This window comes from Balaenoptera borealis (assembly GCF_965194805.1).
Source record: "Balaenoptera borealis genome assembly, chromosome: 6".
Taxonomy (NCBI): Eukaryota; Metazoa; Chordata; class Mammalia; order Artiodactyla; family Balaenopteridae; genus Balaenoptera; species Balaenoptera borealis.
The window spans coordinates 56263042-56285170 of record NC_138863.1 but is presented as its reverse complement, the minus strand read 5'-3'; the positions used below and the strand labels follow the sequence as shown (position 1 = coordinate 56285170).

At 43.2% G+C, this 22129-nt stretch overlaps 1 protein-coding gene across 4 annotated transcripts in view; it reads right to left on the bottom strand.

The window, feature by feature from the left end:
* Positions 1-22129, bottom strand: part of NFE2L2 (NFE2 like bZIP transcription factor 2) — a 40034-nt gene that overhangs the window by 14373 nt on the left and 3532 nt on the right. Inside the window, exon 1 of one of the 4 annotated variants that reach the window (XM_082395639.1) lies at positions 20631-20904. The exons of 1 other annotated variant lie outside the window; for it this stretch is intronic. In XM_082395639.1, coding sequence (XP_082251765.1) covers positions 20631-20675 — 45 coding nt within the window. In that variant the 5' untranslated portion in view covers positions 20676-20904. Of the gene's footprint in view, positions 1-19470; positions 19620-20022; positions 20176-20630; positions 20905-22129 lie in introns of those variants that run through there. 2 more of the 4 variants (XM_082395638.1, XM_082395640.1) reach the window with 2 other exon arrangements.

Genomic DNA, 22129 nt, shown 5'->3' with positions numbered 1-22129 from the left:
TTCCATTATTTTTAATGGCTGAGTAGTAGTTCATTATGAGGATGTACTATATTATTTAATAATATAATTACTTAATCAGTCCCTCATTGGGCTTTTAAGTTATTCCTAATCTTTTGCTGTTACAAATGATGCTATAATGGCTACCTTTGTACATAAATCATTTCACGAATGTGTGAAGACTATCTGTGAGATAGATACTTAGAAGTGGAATTGCTGGTCAAAGAGTATATGCATTTTTATTTATGATACATATTGCCAAACAGCTCTCCACAGAGGCTGTACCTTTTACACCCCACCAGCAATGAGAAATGCTCATTTCCCCACTCTTTTCCCCACTCATGTGTCCTTCACACCTTGCGGCATATTGGCACATGGTACCCACTCAATAAATACATTGTAATTGTTGATACAAGGTCTCCTATATTAATTCCAGAATCATTTCAAAATCAGCCCCCCCAGTATTTTTAAAGATAATAAAATTAAGACTAAAGAAGAGAATATACTGTACATAGAATCAGTTGTCCGGCAAATAGCATTTCTTTAATCACCAGCCTATGTCCAGCCAAGGTAACCTTGGTTGGTGCCTTTGGAGCTGGTAAAACATCTGCAGGGGCAAGAAATGTAAAGGCCATGGTGCACACAGATAGACAGAGGCTAGGCAAAGTCTCAACAGGTGAAACAGGCAAAATCAGCAACCTCAGCCCTTCTAACAGACAAGGTAAACTCCCAAGAAAAACCAAGTCCAATTAAAAATGGAACTACCAAAAAATTAAAAAAATAAAAAAATAAAAAAAATGGAACTACCATATGATCCAGCAAATCCACACCTGGGCATATATCTGAAGAAAACAAAATAACTTGAATTTGAAATAATTGAAATAATTTGAAAAGATATATGCACCCCATTGTTCACTGCAGCGCTGTTTACAGTAGCCAAGATATGGAAGCAACCAAAGTGTCCATCAAGAGATGAATGTTTAAAGAAGATGTGGTGTTTATATACAATGGAGTATTAGCCACAAAGAATGCAATTTTGCCATTTGCAACAGCATGGATGGACCTGGAGGTATTAATGCTTGCTGAAATAAGTCCAATAGACAAAGACAAATACTGTTATGTTTTCATTTTATATATGGAATATAAAAAATAAAACAAATCAATATAACAAAACAGAAACAGACTCACAGATACAGAGAACCAACTAGTGGTTACCAGTGAAGAGAGGCCTGGGGGAGAAGAGAATTAAGAAGTAACAAACTACTAGGTATAAAATAAATAAGATACAAAGATGCAGTCAATGTACAGCACAAGGAATATAACCAATATTTTATAACTTTAAATGGAGTATAATCTATAAAAGAAAAAGCAAGTTCAGCCAGGCTGACCCATCTACCAGCTCTTTAAAGAGCAGGAAAAGGCATCCTGTCTAGGGATGTGTCTCTCAGAAACATATGTCTGGTGGCCATTAAATTACATTGAACACACAATTGACTAAGGAGAGCTGACAGTGATCTTGCAGACCACAGACCAAACCCCAGGTTTACAAATGAGGATCCCAGGGCCCAGAGATGCTAAATGGGTAAATGGCCCTAGGTCTCATTTGACTGAGCAGAACCCAGGGTGGGTCATCTGGTCAACTAACACAAATTAGATTTCAAACTAGACTTTCCTATTTCATGCACGCATGCATGCATTCATTCATTCATTTATTTGGCTGCACCGGGTCTTAGTTGCGGCACTCAGGATCTTCATTGTGACACACAGGATCTTCGTTGCAGTATGCGAACCCCTAGTTATGGCATGTGGACTCACTAGTTACAGCATGCATGCAGGCTAGTTCCCCGACCAGGGGTCGAACCCAGGCCCCCTACACTGGGAGTGCAGAATCTTAACTACTGGACCACCAGGAAAGACCCCTATTGCAATTTCTATTCCTTAAATTCATGAAATACTAGGAATTATTTTGAAAACAGACGTTTACAAAACTGTTGTATGGCATTCGACCCTGCAGCCAAATTAATGGCCTATAAAACTCTGTTACCTGACCGAAGTTTCTGCAGAGAACTTTCCTTTCCCTACTCCTAATCTCTAAATCCTGGGTGGTCTGTGCCCATGCTCAATACAATAGGGCTAAGAGCCTCCCAGTTCTAACCCTTACTTCAGGCAGATCATCTCCACTACCAAGAGCAAAAGTGGCTCTAAATTAAAGTGGACCCCTGAGAACTCCCAAATCATGGGGTCAAGGCCTTGGACCCACTAAATGCACATTCCAAATGTGACTGACTCATCCAAGGGCTCACCAAGGCCAAGGGTGACCCCAGAAATAGTTCTACAACTCCTTGGAGAAAGGAAGCCCTCAAGACACCAGTCCTTCCATTTGCAGTGCTTTTGGAGCACAAAATACTTTCACTTGCATGATTGTATCATTTAATCCTCATGCTACTCTGTGTGAAGATTAGTGGGATGAAGAAACAGGTTCAGAAAGGTTAAATATCAAAGGTTGCCCAGCTTGTCAGCTGCATCTGTAGCAGAAGCAGCCCTCTCTAAACCTGATGGACAGACCCATAAATCAAATCACCATTTAATAACTCGTAATGCCTCCCTTTCCTCCTCTATGCCTCAAAATAGAAATAAAATTCTGGTTTGCTCTAATGGTGCCCATTGCAGTTGTTGGTGGCTTCTTCCTTTAAGTCAGTTTTGTTAATAAGAAAACAATACCATGCAACAGGCCTAAACTTTTACCGAATGATCTCAGGCAACCTACCTTAACAATAAACACATGAAGTCAAGCTCTCAGTCTTTTTCTCAAGGACAAAAGCTGTGGGTCTGGTTTAAAATCTCTGGCTTTGGGAAAAGAACTCTCTAAATAAAAATATGAAAGCCAGATGTATGGAGTTTTCTAAAGTAAATGATCACACAAAGTGTGGGTATTATTTGTACCTTATTACTATTCCCCATGAAAGTATCATTATACTGCCCAACAAAAATACATGTCAAACATGGAATCAATCACCCTATCTACTGGTAGGCACAGCACAAAAATTCCTTTCTCTCAGTGCCTAAAATAATTTCTTTTTAAAGGCTTTTCCTTCGGTCTGGATCTCGTGGAAGCTCTTTGCAGCCCTGACGCCCACCATGTTTCCAATGCCAAGTAAACCCAGGACCCAAAGCAATAGGCTAAAAAGAACATTAAATTCAGTACCCATCTAGAATTAGGGCATGCCATGTTACAGTAACTTTTAACCTCAGTTTCTCCATTTGCTGAAGGACAGGGTTGGGTTAAGTGACTCCTAAGATTCCTTCCTCTAAACACCTCTGATTCTATAAAGTCAAAAATACAAGTCTGAAAACTAATTTTGAACTTTAGAACAAACTAATTTCAGCTACCTATAACAGATGCTCTAAAGCAGTACTTCCCAGTAGAAATCTAATATAAGCCACATGTGTAATTTAAACAATTTTAGTAGCCTTAAAAAAAAAAAAAGTGAATTTAATTTAAACAATATATTTATTTCACCCAATGTCAAAAAATTATTCTACCATGTAACCCAAATGTTTAAATTATTAACGAGCTATTAGAAGTGACAAAACACTCAACATACATAACAAATCTCACCTGACAGGATCACATGAAATGCTGTTCCCCCAGAATAAAGTTATATTCAACAGAAAAATATCTTATACTGCTTCTGTTTTAAATTGTAAATAGTTCATTAAGATTAAAAATGCGGATCCTCAGTTACACCAGCCCCATTTCAAGTGGTCAAAAGTGACCAATGGCAAGTGACAGTGCAGCTCTGGGGACCTACAGAGTGAGTCCTCCACACTCCTTAGGGGGGAATTCTAATGAACCAAACTCCTCTGTTTCGCAAATTACTTCCTGAAGATATGATGGGAACATTAACCCTTCCAAAGGACACTAGGCAGTATTTATACTGTTAGCAATTATTTGCAAAAAGCTACTTCAATGACCTGAAAGTGACAGTGTGAGTCTTAAGTTACTAAGAGGGCTCATAATGACTACAGGGATCACCTTGATGTTAATGAGCAATGTTATGGTCCAGAGGCCACACAATTACCAGATTACTGCAAAGGTCATATGAAAAATGGGTAGAAATAAGGGGCTTAGGCGCTAGGAAAATACTATCTGTTCCAACTAAGGATATGAATTAACCCTGAGTTTGGAAATTACATTTCAACTGCTTCAAATGTATACATTTGAACATGCACACAGTATCCACTGTTGTCACCAACTGCCAGGCAGCAATTTGGAGCTCTTAAAAAGTAATTGATAAGTATATATACCACATTTCATTCTCTTAAAATCAGTATAGAAGGGGCTTCCCTGGTGGCGCGGTGGTTAAGAATCCGCCTGCCAACGCAGGGGACATGGGTTTGAGCCCTGGTCCTGGAAGATCCTGCATACGGTGGAGCAACTAAGCCCGTGCGCACAACTACTGAGCCTGCGCTCTAGAGTCCGCAAGCCACAACTACTGAAGTCTGCGCACCTGGAGCCCGTGCTCCACAACAGGGGAAGCCACCGCAATGAGAGGCCCAGGCACCGTGGCCAGGAGGGGCCCCCGCTCTCTGCAACTGGAGAGGGCCCACGCACAGCAGTAAGGACCCAACGCAGCCAAAAATAAATAAATAAATAAACTTATTAAAAAAAAAAATCAGTACAGGAATCTTTTACTTTCCTTAAGGTAAATCTTTTCATTAACCCACTAAATAAATATATAAGGACAATGGCTACCTGGTGAGCCTTTACATTAAGATTTGAAAACAAAAGATCACAGTGACAATATTCTAAATCCAGGTAAAGGTAAGTATGACACAATCTAACAATAGTAACAGTAAGTGCATTTATTGTGCGCTTTCTATGTGCTCAAGACTCTTCCAAGCACTTGTATCCATAAGCTCACTTGTACTCACACCAATTGGCAAGGAAGGTGGTATTAAGATCCACACCCTGTTTCTATTACAGAAGAACTCACATAACAGAGGCTCTTACTCAGAATACCCGAGGCCTCTTTAAGGAGGCTGCACAGTGCCATCCTGCCAGGGCTCTGCTGCTGACTAGCTGTACAGAGAGCTCTGGGCTGTAAGGGAAAACTGAGACATCATACCTGTCCTCACAGAACTGTTTTTCATGTGGGAAAAAGGTATGTGAATGCCCCTTAAAAATACAGAAGACAAGCCAGGGGTGAGGTATTAACGCTATTAATAAGTTCAACACCTGTTGCAGATGTCAAAGGAACATGAGAAGCATCTAATTCCGAGGCTTCTGGGTCTAACCACTATACAAAAAATAGAAGGTGAGCTCCTAATGTATTTACATATCAGACATCACATGGCAACACCGAAGGGCAGTAGGTGTAAAAAGTTTTCAGCTGTGTCATCTCCCCCATGGCTCTTTCCCTTCACCACTCTGCCTTTCTAAAGAGTTACTTAGGGGTAGTTATTACAAAAGAAATATTTTAGTCTTTAAAGACTAAAAGATGGGCTGGGAAGAGGGCAAGGCCACAGGGGTCAGCTCAGGTCACGGCTGGGTTTAGCCTTCCACTAACACATCCCCCCCCCACCCCCGCCCCAGCTCTTTCTGTTCATACAACTTGCCTGTGGACACTGCCCCATCTCTAGGCCCAGAACCCCAGAGTAAGAAATTCTGCTACCAGTGAAGGAGTGTGTCTGGGATGGGGTTCAAAGAGATGGCTCATCAATCCACATAAGTAGGGGATCCAGCGGACAAGCTGGAGGATCCCACAGAGGAGACAGGGCACACATAAGGCCTTGCCATGGATTGGTTTTCTGTCTCCACAACAATCAGGCCCTGACATGAGACCAAGACAAGCCACAGGAGAATATGAAGCTTATAGCAAAGGGTGAAAAGGGGCATGGATAACCAGGATTCAAGGAGGGATTTTTTTTTTTCAAGTGGGCCAAGGAAATCTCAGATGCCACACATTCAAACATTCCTGACAAACAAAATGTATAATTATGATAATATTCATCACAGCCACCAGTTGTTGTGTGCTACATCTTGTGCCCAGTTCTTACTTAATTCTAAGAATGCTGTGACATACCTATCACCCACATCTAATGATGATAAAGTCGAGGCACATCCCACTGTATTATCACTCACTCAAGCTCTCTGGGCCTCGGTTCTCTCCCTATAAATCAGGGATAAGGCTCCTTACCTCACAGGGCGGAGTAAGGAGTACACATGACAAAAATCAGTGTGTGAAAGCACCTGGCACCTGGCCGGCATGGGGAAGAGCCTGAGAGACTGCGGCTGCCTTCCCCAACATTGCTAGATGTCCACATCTGTTAGCTCAGGGCGCACAAGCAAAGCCGTGGGACAGAAAAGAGAGGATATTGTCTGTTTTTTCTTTCTTGGGTGAATTCTGCTCATCACTGAGGCTGGAAGGCAAGGATGAGATGGTTCCAGCTGAATGAAGACGGTGAGAGCAAAAGGATCTTAGGGAAGGTCAGGAAGAGAGAAACTCCCCCTGTGCCACCACAGAGAAGAAAACAATTCATCCTAAAAGCAAACCGGCAACTCTGGCCCGTTCTTCCTTTCCTTTCACCAATGGAGTGAATACCCTGGTGATGAGTTTCTGTTAAAACCTAGGAACAGCAGGGCCTGCAAGCTTGAGCACAGATGGTTTCACAATGGGGCCAACAGAAGGAGAAAAATCTACCCCCTCCTTGAAAAAGGGAGCTTAAAAAATTTCTTCTTAAATGGCTAACAAAGGTGGTACAGATCAGAGTGACAGCTACAGATCCTCAATACTGCGCTGGTGATGCCAAGGCAACTAAGCCACACCCGTACCGCAGCCAGAGCCCCTCAGCATCTCTGCCCCCACCTGCCCATCTTCTGATGCACGGGCCATAGTAACTTCCTGTCCACATCCAGCTCATGTGTCTTGCCCTTTCCAAAACCTCCCATAATTTCCAAACGCCTTAGATAAACGTGAAACGCCACGCATGGGCACCGAAGGCCCTGTTCAGCATGCCCCACATTAACCTTTTCACTCCAAGTGACCCAATATGCCACCACAGGCCAGATCACGCCTGCACCCTTCCTCCAGCTTCCAAGTGAAGTTGAGCCAAGAGGAATCCTACCAGCTTAAAAAATCTAGATAGACTGCTACGTCCTCCAGGACGTCCTCTCTGAGCACCCCAGTTGGAAGTGACATTTTCTCCTCTGCGCTGTCATATATCACCAAAGAATACAGCTTGTATAAATACCAAGTTCCTAGAGGGCAGTAATGGATTCGTTCTCACATCTGCTGAGCAAGTACTATTAAATAAGCACCAGGCATGGTGCAAGCCACCAGAATTACAAAAATGACAAAAATACAGTCCCTACCCTAGAGGAAGTCATACCTTAAGCAGGGGAGATGGAGATGTAATTTATACTCATTATGATACGAAACATACCCTATAATCCAGGTGTACAAAGAACAAAGGGACTGATTAATTAGGAGGAGGGGTAATTTGAGAAGCAAATGTCCTTCAAGGAGGATAATATATTTGCTACACTATCTTAGAAGATTAAAACAACTTCATGCCCTAAAAGTTCCCTAGGGTGTGTTAATACCTAATAATACTTGTGGAATGAATAAGTTACATTTAGGCTTAGAACTCAGCATTTTCATTGTGTACCTAAGGTGTCTGGGGGGTTAAAGAATTCTAATTACTTAATAAAGGTATCATGTTTAGTATCAGTTATAGCCCAACTACTAGTCATAGAAAAATTATTTAACTTCATTCAAATTATTCTTTGGGTACTCTACTAAGAACAAAATATTATACCTTAAGAATCATAAATGCACACTCCTTCAGGTTAACAATAAAACTGATCTTTTGAGACAACAAACGTGTTAGTATTTTCAAATACCCATTAAGGAATTTTGTAATCAGGATAATATAACAATCAGTCAATATAAACGCAGATTAACTGTATTTTCATAGAGGACACTAGCTATTTCCCTCAGGCTGATAGTCAGGAAAAGGACAAGAAAGTGGGCAACCTCACTTTCCTCCCTATTCTAGACTTTGTTTCTAAAGCATCAATCTATCACAGAATAGCTCAACCTCTTCAGCTACTCTATAGCTTCCCTTACTATCTGTCCTCAGTACCCAAACTTCTTCAAAAAGTACCCGGTAGAAAAGGCAGTCAAGACCCAGAGAGGTATGGCATATGACTTTTAACTTCACCCTGAAATTTTAAAAAATGTTTAGCTTATCTTTTTAGGACTAGTCCCCTGCAGCTATAGGCTGGAGAAATGGTAAATATCAGCAGTAACGATCACCAGGTCAAATAAAACTGCTCTGTGTTAAAGGATCTGGAGGAGACACTCTACCTGAGTAAATGAAGTATACTTGGTCCCTCTGGTTTCTAGAGTTTCATCACATTCTGTGTTCTCTCTCCCACTACCCCCTTCTGGTTTAGAATAAGAGGTATGAACAGGCTGCCATCTGAGGAGATGGTGGGCTACCCTGCAAAGAACAAGGAATATCCTGAGGTTTCCTGAGAACAAACAGTAATATCCCGGCTTCAAACTGTCTCTGGAAGTCACTGCATCACAGTGGTTCCACTGGGGCTGGGACCACCACCTAGAAGCAATTGGAACGGTGTCGGGACAGGGGAGGGCGGCCCTTTCTGGTTGTCACAGTGAAGCTAAATACCCTGTATGTGGGACAATCCCCCACTCCAAAGAGAAGTCCAGCCCCTTTGCCAGCGGTACCCTCTTTGAGGAACACTGAGGGAGCTCCTTGAGGTAGAGACACTGTCTTAATGAATCTCTGTAAAGGAGCCCCTCATTCTTTAGCATCTAACCAAACACCCACAGTCATCAGACAAGGAAGGAAAGAAAGAAGGGAAGGGAAAGCAGTGATTACGAACTTTCTAAATCCCTGTTCTGCCATCGAGAGTGGCATGGCCTTGGACAAGTTACTTTACCTCTTTGAATAGGTTTCCTCGTCTATAAAAAGGGGGTAACAGCTGCCATCACCATAGCTTTATTGTCAAGATCAAGTAAGAGAGAACATGTCCAGGACCTAGTACAGTACTAGCAGCTGTTCAGTAAATGTTAGTTTTTTCCCTTTTTCTTCCCCCTGAAATTGCCAGTTGCCTGTATCCTGATGTCTTGTAACATCCAAAGGTTGGTTCTCTTTACAATGTTGCAAGCGAGTTGGTAATGCAAGCCAGTTGGTAACGTGAACAAAAATGAAAGAGTAATTGTTCCCTCCGCCTCCATTATCTTTGCCAGCACACACACCGGTCACTGAAGCTTGACGATGGTGCTGTTATCAAGTGAACTTTGGAAACCTGTAGCACAGGGCAATGCTGTGCGCTCCGGAGCCGCAGGTTTCCAAGAGTCCCACAGGGACAGAGGAAAGGGGTGTCATTTTTACCCACATCTCTCCAGGGAGAAAAGGCTTTATTTTTCAGGATCAATAGAAGAGATGTTCCCCCAGTTCTTCTTAAGATGCTTTTCCTCCTTTCTGAACCTCCCCCCAAGTTCAAGACCCAGAGGCCCAAGTCCTTCAGCAACACCAAAAACTTCCGTATATAATCAATCCTGCCCTGGCATCCCAGGGGCACCTCATGGGGGAAGGGGGCACAGAACCTACCAATAGTGGGAATGCTTATCGAATCTGGGAACTCCCCTAATGGAATCTCCATCCGCACTCTTGAGAGGAATTCCTAACATTTCATTATTATTGAATCACTCTGTGGTCACATATGTGCACTCTGTTAACCAGAAGAAATATATAGCATAAAATGTGCCATGCAAGTCAGAATAAAGTAGGCGCTGCGGTCTAAGGGGATTCCCATGCAACTTGCCTCCAAGCAGGTGTGACAAGTGCCCCAAAGGCAAAGCATCATGTCTGGTCTAAGGTTCCTGAAAAGAAGATGGTTTGGAGAAAAGTGCAAGGACTCTGATGGCAGAGAATGCTCCAGTGCCAGCTCTAGCTCTTACCAGCTATGTGACTGCTTTGGTCCTTTGCCCATGGCCCCCAGATCCCTTCCCCATCTGTCCCCAGGCTCCCTTGCCATGTGGCTTCCAACTACATTCCACCAAGGGTCTGCGAGAGGGGCAGGGAACACTGGAGAGATGCTGGATGGTAGGAGGCAGAGCCCCTCTCTCAGTGGCCCCAGCTCCTCACTCGGTCCAGCTGCAGGAGGGCCGGTGAGGTCCTGGAATTCCACCTCCTCTCTCTGCCCCTCCAGCTCTAGGGCTGGCAAGTGGTTTCCAGAGGCTGCTAATCTCTGGGTTGTCTGGTTTCTCGGCTCTCCCATCACCTATATAATTAATTTCCTATATAAAATCCTTCTGCTTGAAATACCTCATGTGCTTTCCAGTTCCTAAACCGAACTCTGCACTGCTTCTTAACCTCTCCAAAGAGTTTTCTCAATAATAACAAAACCTACCTTAACAGGGTTGTTAAAAGAACTAAAGATAATGAGTGTATACACAGCACAAGTAAATACTCCCGAAAATGCTTTTCCTTTTCTCACATGAAGGACCTAAGTACAAGCTGCATGTTGAGGAGCAAATCGAAGTGTTACAGAAGAGACCAAAAAGCTATATCCCTCCTGGGTTCATTAAAAGGAATCCTTTAAACTAGTTTTCCTTTTCCTCCCAACCTCTCCCCTTTACTTCTAGAACCCTTTTTCCAAGTGGAAGGTTACCTGGAATCTCCCCACTCTCAGTCCACTGCCCCAAGGATTCTCCCAAACGTGCAGCCTGGTAAAGAAGTTTCTAGCAGAGGGTGAACCTCTGTCTCTGAAGAAGAAAGAACCTGAACCCACAGTCTGGTTCTCATTCTTGGCCTCATCTCAGCTTGGGAAGCAGCAGAGAAAGAACATACGAGCTGGGGGTAGCACTAAGCACACCGGCCCTGCTCCTGTCCTCTGGGGTTGGTTTCTCAATGTACATTTTAAACATGTTTCATTGAGAAGTACCAAGAACAAAAATAACTTCTTCAAAAACTGGCAATTTTTTCTATTACAAGAAAAAAAAATGATAGTTTTTATTTTTGGTGGTTTTCATTACCAGGATTGTAATGATTAAAAGAATTTTATTTTCTTGGCTAGGTCAAAAAAATTCATGGTTCTTCAACACGCTCTAGCCACAGCAGCAAGACTCCCTGGCTCCAGGACTGTAAAACCCACCAGCAAAAAGCACAGGTTCTTAATAAGCCAACCCTCAGGCACCTGGAGAAGCGGTGCACGCCCACCTTGGGTCACACCCCTGTTCCGATTCTGTTCACAGAAGGCCTCAGAACCTGATCAATCATTGCTCCCTGTATTCTAATCCCTTAGAATTGCCGGGGGGATAGGCTGGGTTCTGCATCCATGTAATCCATACAATTCTGTGCTGAAGCAGAGCACACACAAGACTGTCAAGTCTGGAGTAAAGCAAATTTCTATACCGTTTAGCAGCAGGCCCCTTACATACAGTTAATACTGTCCCTGCCTCCCAAACAGAATTGGGGGTGGACACTAACCCACCCCAAAATCGGCTACATCCAGGAAAGGGAAAGGGCATTTAATGCGAAGAATGATTCACTGAAATACAAGTATGCACTGCAAATACCGTTAACACCAAAATCCTTCTGTTTTAAGGTACTTTAAACATGTAGGTACATCATTCAGCACAAAACAAGCGAAAGAACAGGACTGTTTTTTAAATCTTAAAACAATAATAGGAGGGACAGGTTAAAAGAATTTCAAACTACTGATGACTAGAATTAGAAAAGCAGGCAGCTTCCCGAGGGCAGACTAAATGTACCCCCCCATCAGGTGATGGCCGGGGGAAGACTGGACCTGGGCCACACAAAGAGGGGCCTGGCAACACTGGAGAGAGGTCACGGCTGGCTCGGGGCACCCACGCCCTGCTGGCCCTGTTCCCACCCTGTCTGCAAGGCAGGGCTGAGGCAGCTTCAGAAGGCCCTGAACCAAACCCTCGAGTGTGCTGCACGACACACACACACACTCGCAAACAATTCAGAAGTTAGCCCCAGTTTCCAAAGTGTAAACCAGAAACCATCCAGGTAAGTACAAACGATAACTACTGTGGTCAGAATATAAAGTTGACTTTACCAAGCATATACAGAGAATCAAAAAGCTGAGTTGCTAAAAGTGGCCTTGTAGGTGTAAGTTTTTTGTTTTTTAATGGAGGAAGATAGAGGCCCAGGGATGCAGAGCTCAGAGCTTCCTCTAGGAGGCAGTGTCGGGTCCTGGCCTCCAGGCTCTCCAACCTCCCCAGTGCCCTGCATTGGTCCTTACCGCCTTTTCTATGTGATTGCCAAATAATCTACGCTGCAGGTTATCACTCGCCACACTCCTGACCAAACACACTTCTACTAACCCACTTGGGGAAAACCTTTTGATAATAAAATTATCACCCAAATCTCCATGAGGGATTAAAGAGCTCAAATTATACTTATTGAATTTCGAACATTCACCAGGCATCTTAAACACATTTCCCAGATTTAGGTATTAATCTTAAGGCTGTGAAGGTCAGTGATCAAATATAAAAACATTTCCTTTCATGAATTAAGCAACATCCTAACCAGATTTTCTAAATCACTATACAAATATAAATACCTTTCATGGATACCAAGCACTGTGCCAGCTTCTCTAGGGTACTGGTTCTCAAACCTAATTGCACAAAGGAATTCCTTCCAAAGCCTGAAAAGATATTGATGCCTGGGTCCCACACCCAGAGATTTTAATATAATGAGGTGATAAGGCCTGGGCATCAGTATTTTAAATACTGATGGTGACTCTAATATACAGTGAATTTTAAGAACCATTACCACAGGGAACAAAAATATACACATAAAGTAGAAACAACCCAAATGTCCATGAACTGATAAGTGGGTAAATAAAATGTGGTGTATCCATATAATGGAATAGTATTTGGCAATAAGTACAAAGTCCTGATATATGCTACAATATGGTCAAACTGCGTAAACATGTTAAGTGAAAGAAGCCAGTCACAGAGAACCACACATGCTATGATTCCATTTATATGAAATATCCAGGAGACAAATCCACAGAGAGAGAGAATAATGAGTGCTTACCAGGAACTAAGGGAGTCTGGGGGAAATGGGGTGTGACTGCTAATGGATATGGGGTTTCTTTTCCGGGTGATGAAAATGTTCTAAAATTGACTGTGATGATGGTTGTACTACTCTGAATACACTCAGTCACTGAACTGTCCATTTTAAATGAGTGGACTGTATAGTATGCGGATTACATCTCATAAAGCTGTTTAAAGAGGAGAGAAATATAAATTCTATGCCCAGCTCTCAAGGAACTTACAATCTAGCTGTAGAGGAAAAAAACATAGATACATACATAAGACAAGTATCAGAGATTTTAAAAAGCAATTAGAGAATTGCCTAATGCAGAAAATAAAAACTCTAAGTTCAGAAGAAGGCTTCAAAGCCAAAATGATCTGATAGTTTTCTTTTCTTACCCAATCATTCTTCTCTGATTGAAGAAAAGCAATGGAGAGTTTGGATCTCATCAGTACGCTGCCGATATCAAAGGCCCCAAAGTTTCAATTTCCAAGTTTGTGAGAAACAGAATGACTAACTTAGCATTGCCAGGGAATTTTTTTAATCCTTCAGGATACAGGCTGTTGGGAGTTCCCTGGTGGCCTAGTGGTTAGGATCCTGGGCTTTCACTGCCGTGGCCCGGGTTCAGTCCCTGGTCAGGGAAGATCCCAGCAAGCCTTGCAGCGTGGCCAAGAAAATAAACAACAACTAAAAAAACAGAATACAGGCTGTTGATGGATTACAGTGACTCTCAATTATCAACAGGGTCTTTGAAAGATGAATTTGGTGCTCTAAATACTTCTTACGTCCCGTGTTTGTCTTCACTTCTACCAGAGTTTGGGCCAAATAAACTTACGTGCTCACACACAGAGGAAGATTTTCATATATAAGGCTCTGTGATACGCAGGTGTTACAGGACATATGCCATAAAAACGATAGGTTCAAGTGCTTCCTATCCTCGGTGTTCCTAAAATTCTTCGTACCAATAGTTAAAAAGTGTTTACTGTGGAAGGGGCTAACCCAGAGAAAATTCCTACTTTAGGCAAGATAGGATTTTGTTTAGCCATCTTGTTTTGTCTTGGCGGGGAAAGTTAGTGTAAGAACACCATTTGTATTTTTCTAACACTTTTTGGGAACGTTATACATTTGAACATATGTTTTGCTTTCATTTCCAGAAAACATACCATTATCAATGAAAGAAGGCTTGGCCTGTAGCTTAGAACCTCTTTAATAAATGTTTGTTAGAGCATATTTAAAAGCAGGTGGTAATTACATTTTTAAAACTCCTATAAATCTTATTATCAAAATATAAACTCTGTTCTCCATTTTACAGTAAACTTAAACATATAGCCATTGGTGAAGGAAGCAGGTTGAATTTAGTAAATTTAGTATTTAGTATTTAGTAAATACTAAATCTGTAAATCTGTCCTGCTATACCCTGGTGTGCAACAAGAGATTCCAGCAAACTTTCAGAAGCGGCTTGACCACTGTTAAATACCCTGGGATTAGTCAGACCAACTTTTAGGCAAATCATACACTGAAACCTAAAAAATCCTGCAGCATCCTTAACTCAGGCAAATAAGACAATAATTCTGAAAACAATTTGTTTAATAATAAGGACTAAGAAATAAAGTATTTAATTTTGAAATGTACTGTTCTCAAAACCCCAAGAAAGCTTCAATTAGACAGACCTGAGCCCTTGTGCTTGCTTCAAATCAGAAATGCCAGAACAGGAGATTAGTGTTTAATTTGAGCCAACAGGTTTCTACTAGCTGTTTTCAACTCAAATTCTCCCCATTTTTCCCACTTTCCTTCAACCAGGTTTAACCCTGTCTGTCCCACTCTTTACCATATACATAAACATCTTCACTACCAAACTTATTTTTGAACACTATTTCAAAATAAAAAGAGCCAATGTCACTGTTTGCAGATGACATGATACTATACATAAAGAATCCTAAAGAGGCTACCAGAAAACTACTAGAGCTAATCAATGAATTTGGTAGAGGAGCAGGATACAAAATTAATGCACAGAAATCTCTTGCATTCCTATACACTAATGATGAAAAATCTGAAAGAGAAATTAAGGAAACACTCCCACTTACCATTGCAACACAAAGCATAAAATACCTAGGAATAAACCTACCTAAGGAGACAAAAGACCTGTATGCAGAAAACTATAAGACACTGATGAAAGAAATTAAACATGATACAAACAGATGGAGACATATACCATGTTCTTGGATTGGAAGAATCAATATTGTGAAAATGACTATACTACCCAAAGCATTCTACAGATTCAATGCAATCCCTATCAAATTACCAATGGCATTTTTCACAGAACTAGAACAAAAAATTGCACAATTTGTATGGAAACACAAAAGACCCCAAAAAGCCAAAGCAATCTTGAGAAAGAAAAACGGAGCTGGAGGAATCAGGCTCCCGGACTTCAGACTATACTACAAAGCTACAGTAATCAAGACAATATGGTACTGGCACAAAAACAGAAACATAGATCAATGGTACAGGATAGAAAGCCCAGAGATAAACCCACGCACATATGGTCACCTTATCTTTGATAAAAGAGGCAAGAATATACAATGGAGAAAAGACAGCCTTTTCAATAAGTGGTGCTGGGAAAACTGGACAGCTACATGTAGAAGAATGAAATTAGAACACTCCCTAACACCATACACAAAAATAAACTCACAGTGGATTAAAGACCTAAATGTAACGCCAGACACTATAAAACTCTCAGAGGAAAACATAGGCAGAACACTCTATGACATAAATCACAGCAAGATCCTTTGTGACCCATCTCCTAGAGAAATGGAAATAAAAACAAAAATAAACAAATGGGACCTAATGAAACTTAAAAGCTTTTGCACAGCAAAGGAAACCATAAAAAAGACAACGCTCAGAATAGGAGAAAATATATGCAAACGAAGCAACTGACAAAGGATTAATCTCCAAAATATACAAGCAGCTCATGCAGCTCAATATCAAAAAAACAACAACCCAATCCAAAAATGGGCAGAAGACGTAAATAGACATTTCTCCAAAGAAGATATACAGATTGCCAACAAACACATGAAAAGATGCTCAGCATCACTAATCATTAGAGAAATGCAAATCAAAACTACAATGAGGTATCACCTCACACCAGTCAGAATGGCCATCATCAAAAAATCTACAAACAATAAATGCTGGAAAGGGTGTGGAGAAAAGGGAACCCTCTTGCACTGTTGGTGGGAATGTAAACTGATACAGCCACTATGGAGAACAGTATGGCGGTTCCTTAGAAACCTAAAAATAGAACTACCATATGACCCAGCAATCCCACTACTGGGCATATACCCTGAGAAAACCATAATTCAAAAAGAGTCATGTACCACAATGTTCATTACAGCACTATTTACAATAGCCAGGACATGGAAGCAATCTAAGTGTCCACTGACAGATGAATGGATAAAGAAGATGTGGCACATATATACAATGGAATACTACTCAGCCATGAAGAGAAACGAAATTGAGTTATTTGTAGTGAGGTGGATGGACCTAGAATCTGTGTTACAGAGTGAAGTAAGTCAGAGAGAGAAAAACAAATACTGTATGCTAACACATATATATGGACTCTAAAAAAAAAAATGGTTCTAATGAACCTAGGGGCAGGACAGGAAGAAAGATGGAGATGTAGAGAATAGACTTGAGGACACGGGGAGAGGGAATGGTAAGCTGGGACGAAGGGAGAGAGTAGCATTGACATATCTACACTACCAAATGTAAAATAGATAGCTAGTGGGAAGCAGCTGCATAGCACAGGGAGATCAGCTCTGTGCTTTGTGACCACCTAGAGAGGTGGGATAGGGAGGGTGGGCGGGAGACGCAAGAGGGAGGAGATATGGGGATATATGTATACATATAGCTGATTCACTTTGTTATACAGCAGAAACTAACACAACATTGTAAAGCAATTATACTCCAATAAAGATGTTAAAAAAATAAAAAGAGCCAACGGACCAGGAGAATGTACCAACTAACAAGGCAAATAAAGTTAAACAAAGACTCCAGGAACTAAGAGTTTTAATTAAGAAAAAGGGAAAGAGTCCCTGAAAAATGTGAGGCAGAATCTCGGACACTGATGAAATACCAAGAATTTTAAAAACTATTATTATATTAAGAAATAGTCCTGCCTCTCTAAATTAAACCCCGCTAGGCCTGTGCAACTTGCTTAAAAGACCTCCATGTGTTAAGTCCAATTGATAGGTTGTATTTACCTTCACTGTATTCAAGGTCCACCTCCCCTCTCACAAACACAAAATATAAAGTTATTATATTTCTTGATAACTAGAAAAGGTGCAGAGATTAACCTTTTAAATCCCTGCCTGTCCTTCTCTGAGTTTTTCTCAATTTATCCACTTTTTAAAGTGTAAGAGTTTCCTCCTGTTTAAAGTTTAACTAGTCCTGGTCCAGTTTGGAACTGGAGTCATTCTACCTAGGTTTGGAGTCAGACTACCTAGGTTTGAATCCCACCTTTGTCACTCAGTAGTTGGGTCACTTTAACCAGAACTCGGGGCGGCTGTACGCCTCTTTCCTCGCCTAGAAACTGGAGATAATAGTATTTCCCATGGGGTTACTGCGAAATTATGCACATGAAGCAATTATCATGCTGCCTCGCACACAAGGAAATACTCAATAACTCATCTATAACCATGTTAGTGCCGAACTCTTCCTGAGCCCAAGAGTTTACAGTGACGAGTTAACCACAGATCAAGGAAAAATCAAAGAGGAAGCATTATTTATGCAAAATCCCCTTTAAATGTGTTCAGCCAATAGAGAGAAAATTCCCAGAAAAAAAATGTGCTTATAGTCCACAGAGGGTTCTTTTCTTCATGCAGCTCTGTAAGTATAATTCATTCTAAATAAAAATCAAGAAAGAAAACTAATGTATCTGGCTTTCAATTCTTCCTGGTTATCCTGAAGAAAGTCGGGTTTTGAGGTTTTTTTCCCCCAGCATTGTTTATAAAAACCCAAGTTAACAAGAAAGAAAGAGTCCCAAATGGCCCAAGTTATTTTTAATGCAGAAAGACTTATGTGACTTATGTATTTACCCTCCTACAATCTTTCACAATCTACCAAGAGATCTTTTTCAAATATCTAAAAAGTCAAGTTGTTCTTTGCTCAACATTGATTCAAGAGATGAGAAACCTGTCCTATTTTTCTTTAAAAGTTATCTCATTGGTCTAGTCCAAGATCAACTTCATCCCTCATATACAAAAATACTTTCTCCAAGACACCCTTGAAAAGAGTAATGGATGGTTCCTTCCAGCTACTGGAAATAAAGAATATAAAACTCTCTTTATTGCTATTCATCAACACCTCCTCCGCACAGAGGGTGAAAAACTGTATCCCAGTACCACTTCACACCTGGTGTTTCTTTGACAAAAGGTTAGAATCCACTTTTAACTCTTCAAATCTTTCTGGACTACAAAGATTTAATATGAATCATAGTTATAGGCATGAAATTGATTCCAAATTTTATTCCATTTTTTTTTATAGTCTTCAAATATGCAAACTGACGTCTGATTACAAAAGGTGGAAAAGCAGTTACCTTAACAAACGTAATTGGAAAATTCACATTTAAAAGAGAAAGCAGTATAGATGGAATCTTAAATCACACAGTAAAGAAAGAAAAAAAAATTTTTAATAACACTCTAGGCTACATTCCTGAATCTAGGAAAGCTAAAGTCTATTAGCATTATATGTCTTTGGGTCATACAGAGTATTAAAGAAATGGCTATAAGGATTAGTCTTGAACAGCAGCTAAATCGGAAAGCACAATTTACTTCTTCATACTAGTGGGAAGGGGGAATCCAATCCTAATCATTACTAGGGGAAAGTTCAAGACATACAGCTTTAAAGAAAAAAAAAAAAAAGGCACAATTAGTACAATATCAAAAACTCAAAACCTTACTTTAGATCTTCAGGATTAGTCTAAAACGTGACGTTCCAGAGCATAAACGTATTTACCGTTCCTAATAAGTTACACATTTCCTTGAACCAAGTATTTTTCCAAAGAACCCATTCACACACAAAAATTGGAAATAAAAATATCTACTCCTTTAAAAGTCCCTACAAAGTATATACAGAAACGTGTTTTCACATTTGTGACAATTTACAGAACTTGTTAGCAAAGCCTTATGAAACACAACTGTCCCACCCTCTGCCCTCGCAAATGAAGCAACAAAATAAGAAATCGAGGCAAATTCTCAAACAGAAAAGGAAAACTATATAAAGCACCCAAGGGAGAATCAATATATGAAAGAACAAAAAGTAGTTAACAGTCTAAAAACAACAGAAATTCTAATCTACACTCGAAACTCTTACCCTTGACAGCACAGAACAGAATATCCTGCCTTACACATTTTGGAATTACAATTCCGAAACGCTAAATCCAAAAACAAAGCCGCCCGGGGGAAAATAACAATTGCGCAACAGATCAACAGCTCCAACTTGTCCCTTGGCCCCGGCGCGGCAAGGTTTGCACGCTATAAAGCAGGAAAGGGCCAACTGAGGGCCGCCGTGACAGCCAACCGGCCACTGTCACGGCGGCCGAGGCCACGCTTGCGGCGTGCGCCCCCGGGAGGCACCACGCCGGGATCGAGAGGCCGGGGGCGCAGCCGCCTCTGACCTCAGAGTCCACTGCCCCGCCGCCACTTCCCGGCGTGTTGCACGGGGAAAACTCCCGGTCTCCGAACCCGAACCTTTCCCTCGGCGCGAGGGGGCGCGAGGGGGCGCGCGGGGCGGGGTTCGGTCGCTGTACGTCGGGGCAGCCTAACGCGCTGGGCACTTTATGATCTCCTCCCGCCCCCACCCTGGGGACTGGGCATTCTCGCCAAGCTGCCTAAGGGAGATCCCATGGATGGACCGATCGATTACTTTGCACAGGAGCACCCTCAGACGGCCCAGCGGAGTGAGGGCGCCGCAGCCCGCGCCCGCGGAGGTCATGGGCCGAGGGGCAGCGGCAGAGGAGGGGCTCCGGCTCCCAGCCCAAAGGAGACCTCAGTTCCCCCGAGAGCGGCCCCGTGACTAGGCACATTTTTGCCGGTTCCGAGGCGGGGGAGCCGCACAGTCCCGGAAGGGCCGGGCCGCGCCGGCTCAGACCGCCAGCGTCCGCCCCCTCCTGCCCCGCTGCCTCCGGGCCGCTCAAATTCGGGAGGGGGCCCGGCCAGGGCTCCAGCGGCCCGGGGCGTGGTTAAAGATGCCCTTCGCCCCACGCGCGAGGGCGTAGCCCCCCAACCCCAACACAGTCTCCCTCGGGGGCTGCGGACGCACTGTCAGTCCCACCACCCGGCCCCATCCCCACAACCCTCGCAAGCCCTCTGGTCCCAGCTCCCCTCCCCCGGCCCCAGCGCAAGCGCAGCGGCTCTGGTGCGCGCGCGGCCGCAGCAGTCCCGGCTCAGGCCACAGACGGGAAGAGAGGCCAGCTGCGGCTGTCCCTCCCGGGCCGCGGCTCCCTCGCGCCCCCGCCCCCGTCCTGGCACCACCTGCTGGGACGGCAGTCCCGGCGGCGGCAGCTCCAAGTCCATCATGCTGAGCTAGGGACGGTGCTCTGAGGCTCCCCGACGGTGGCCCTGTCCCGGCTGCCGAGGCGCGGTGCAGAGAGGGCAGTACTGGCGGCGGCGGCGGCGGCTTCTCTAGGATCCTAGGAACTAGCTTCTCCGCGACTCGGCCCGACTCGCCGGCCGGGCTCTTGCCCGGCTCCGCCTCCCGACCCCCGAGGGCGGGGCAAGAGCCCAGGCCCTTCCTTCCCCCGCCGGCCGCGCGGGCTGAGCTTCCGAAAATCCCCCACCCCCGCTCCGGCTGACGCAAGAAGCTGGCGGTCCTGGGGCGGGAAAGGGCCGCGGGAGGGGGTAGCAGTGGGCGGCCGCGGGCGGGATGCCGGGAGGAGGGTCGCCTTAGGTCCCCGCTCCCCCGCTCTCAATTTACCCTCCCCGCAAATACAGCCAACGCTCTCCGCCCGCGGGATTGAGAGTTGTTGGCCGAAGGTCGCTGGGGTGCGGGTGCTTTGAAAGTTTAAACAGTTGGAACAAACACGCCTGGAGAACCCGTAGAGGCGCTGGTATCGGAGCTGCGCTTCCCTGATTTGGACTTGCAGAACCTTGCCCCGCTTTATCTCACCCCACCGCCCGAGAGTGGCGCCAGTCCCGGGGGCGGAGGCCGGAGGCTGGGACCCAGGCCGAGCGCACCGCGCGCCGCCCTCTCTCCCCGCCTCCCCTCCGGGGCTTGGGCCAGTGGGACTTGCCCGGGGGAAATGAGGACCGCGCGGGGAGTTTGTGCTCGCGGTCACCCTGAACGCCCTCCACTTACTCCCACGCCTTGCACTCTCGTCAGGCTCTAGTCGCCGAGGGCAAATGAAGTCTCTTTTGGTCGGAGAGTGGTCGATGTTGCCCACCCGGAGCGTTCTTTTCCCGCCAGACTGTACACGCCACACCACAGATGGCGTCCTCTAACACCGTGCGATGCTACTACATGTCATAATCCTCATAAGTTTTCTTTTCACGTACTCACGATATAATTTTTAAAATAAAAATCCAAAAGACCAAGTTATAAAACTGTAGTGTGGACCCGTTCTGTGAAAACATGTACCTAGAAAAAAAATTAAAAGTCGTTCCTCAAAAAAAAAAAAAAAGTCGTTCCTCAAAATATTAATGGTTTTAGGATCATGAATGATTTTTATCTTTCTCTTTGTTACTTTAAGTATGTTTTAAATCTACGATGAGTATGTATTACGTTCCACATTAAAAACAATTATTTAAAAATTAATCATTGCCCAGAGAAAACTTCAAGTACTTGAAAACAGGAATATTGTGAAATCTTATGATTTAAAAGAGAGTAGATAAATGGTTTGGTTTTGCTTTTTTCTCTTATGCAATAGCAATCTTTCTAACTCTTTAACAAGCCTGGTTTTCAGTTTCTAACTTCTTGGAATTATGCAAAACCAGGTGAAGTAGACAGTTCCTGGCACCGGTTTTACTATTTCATT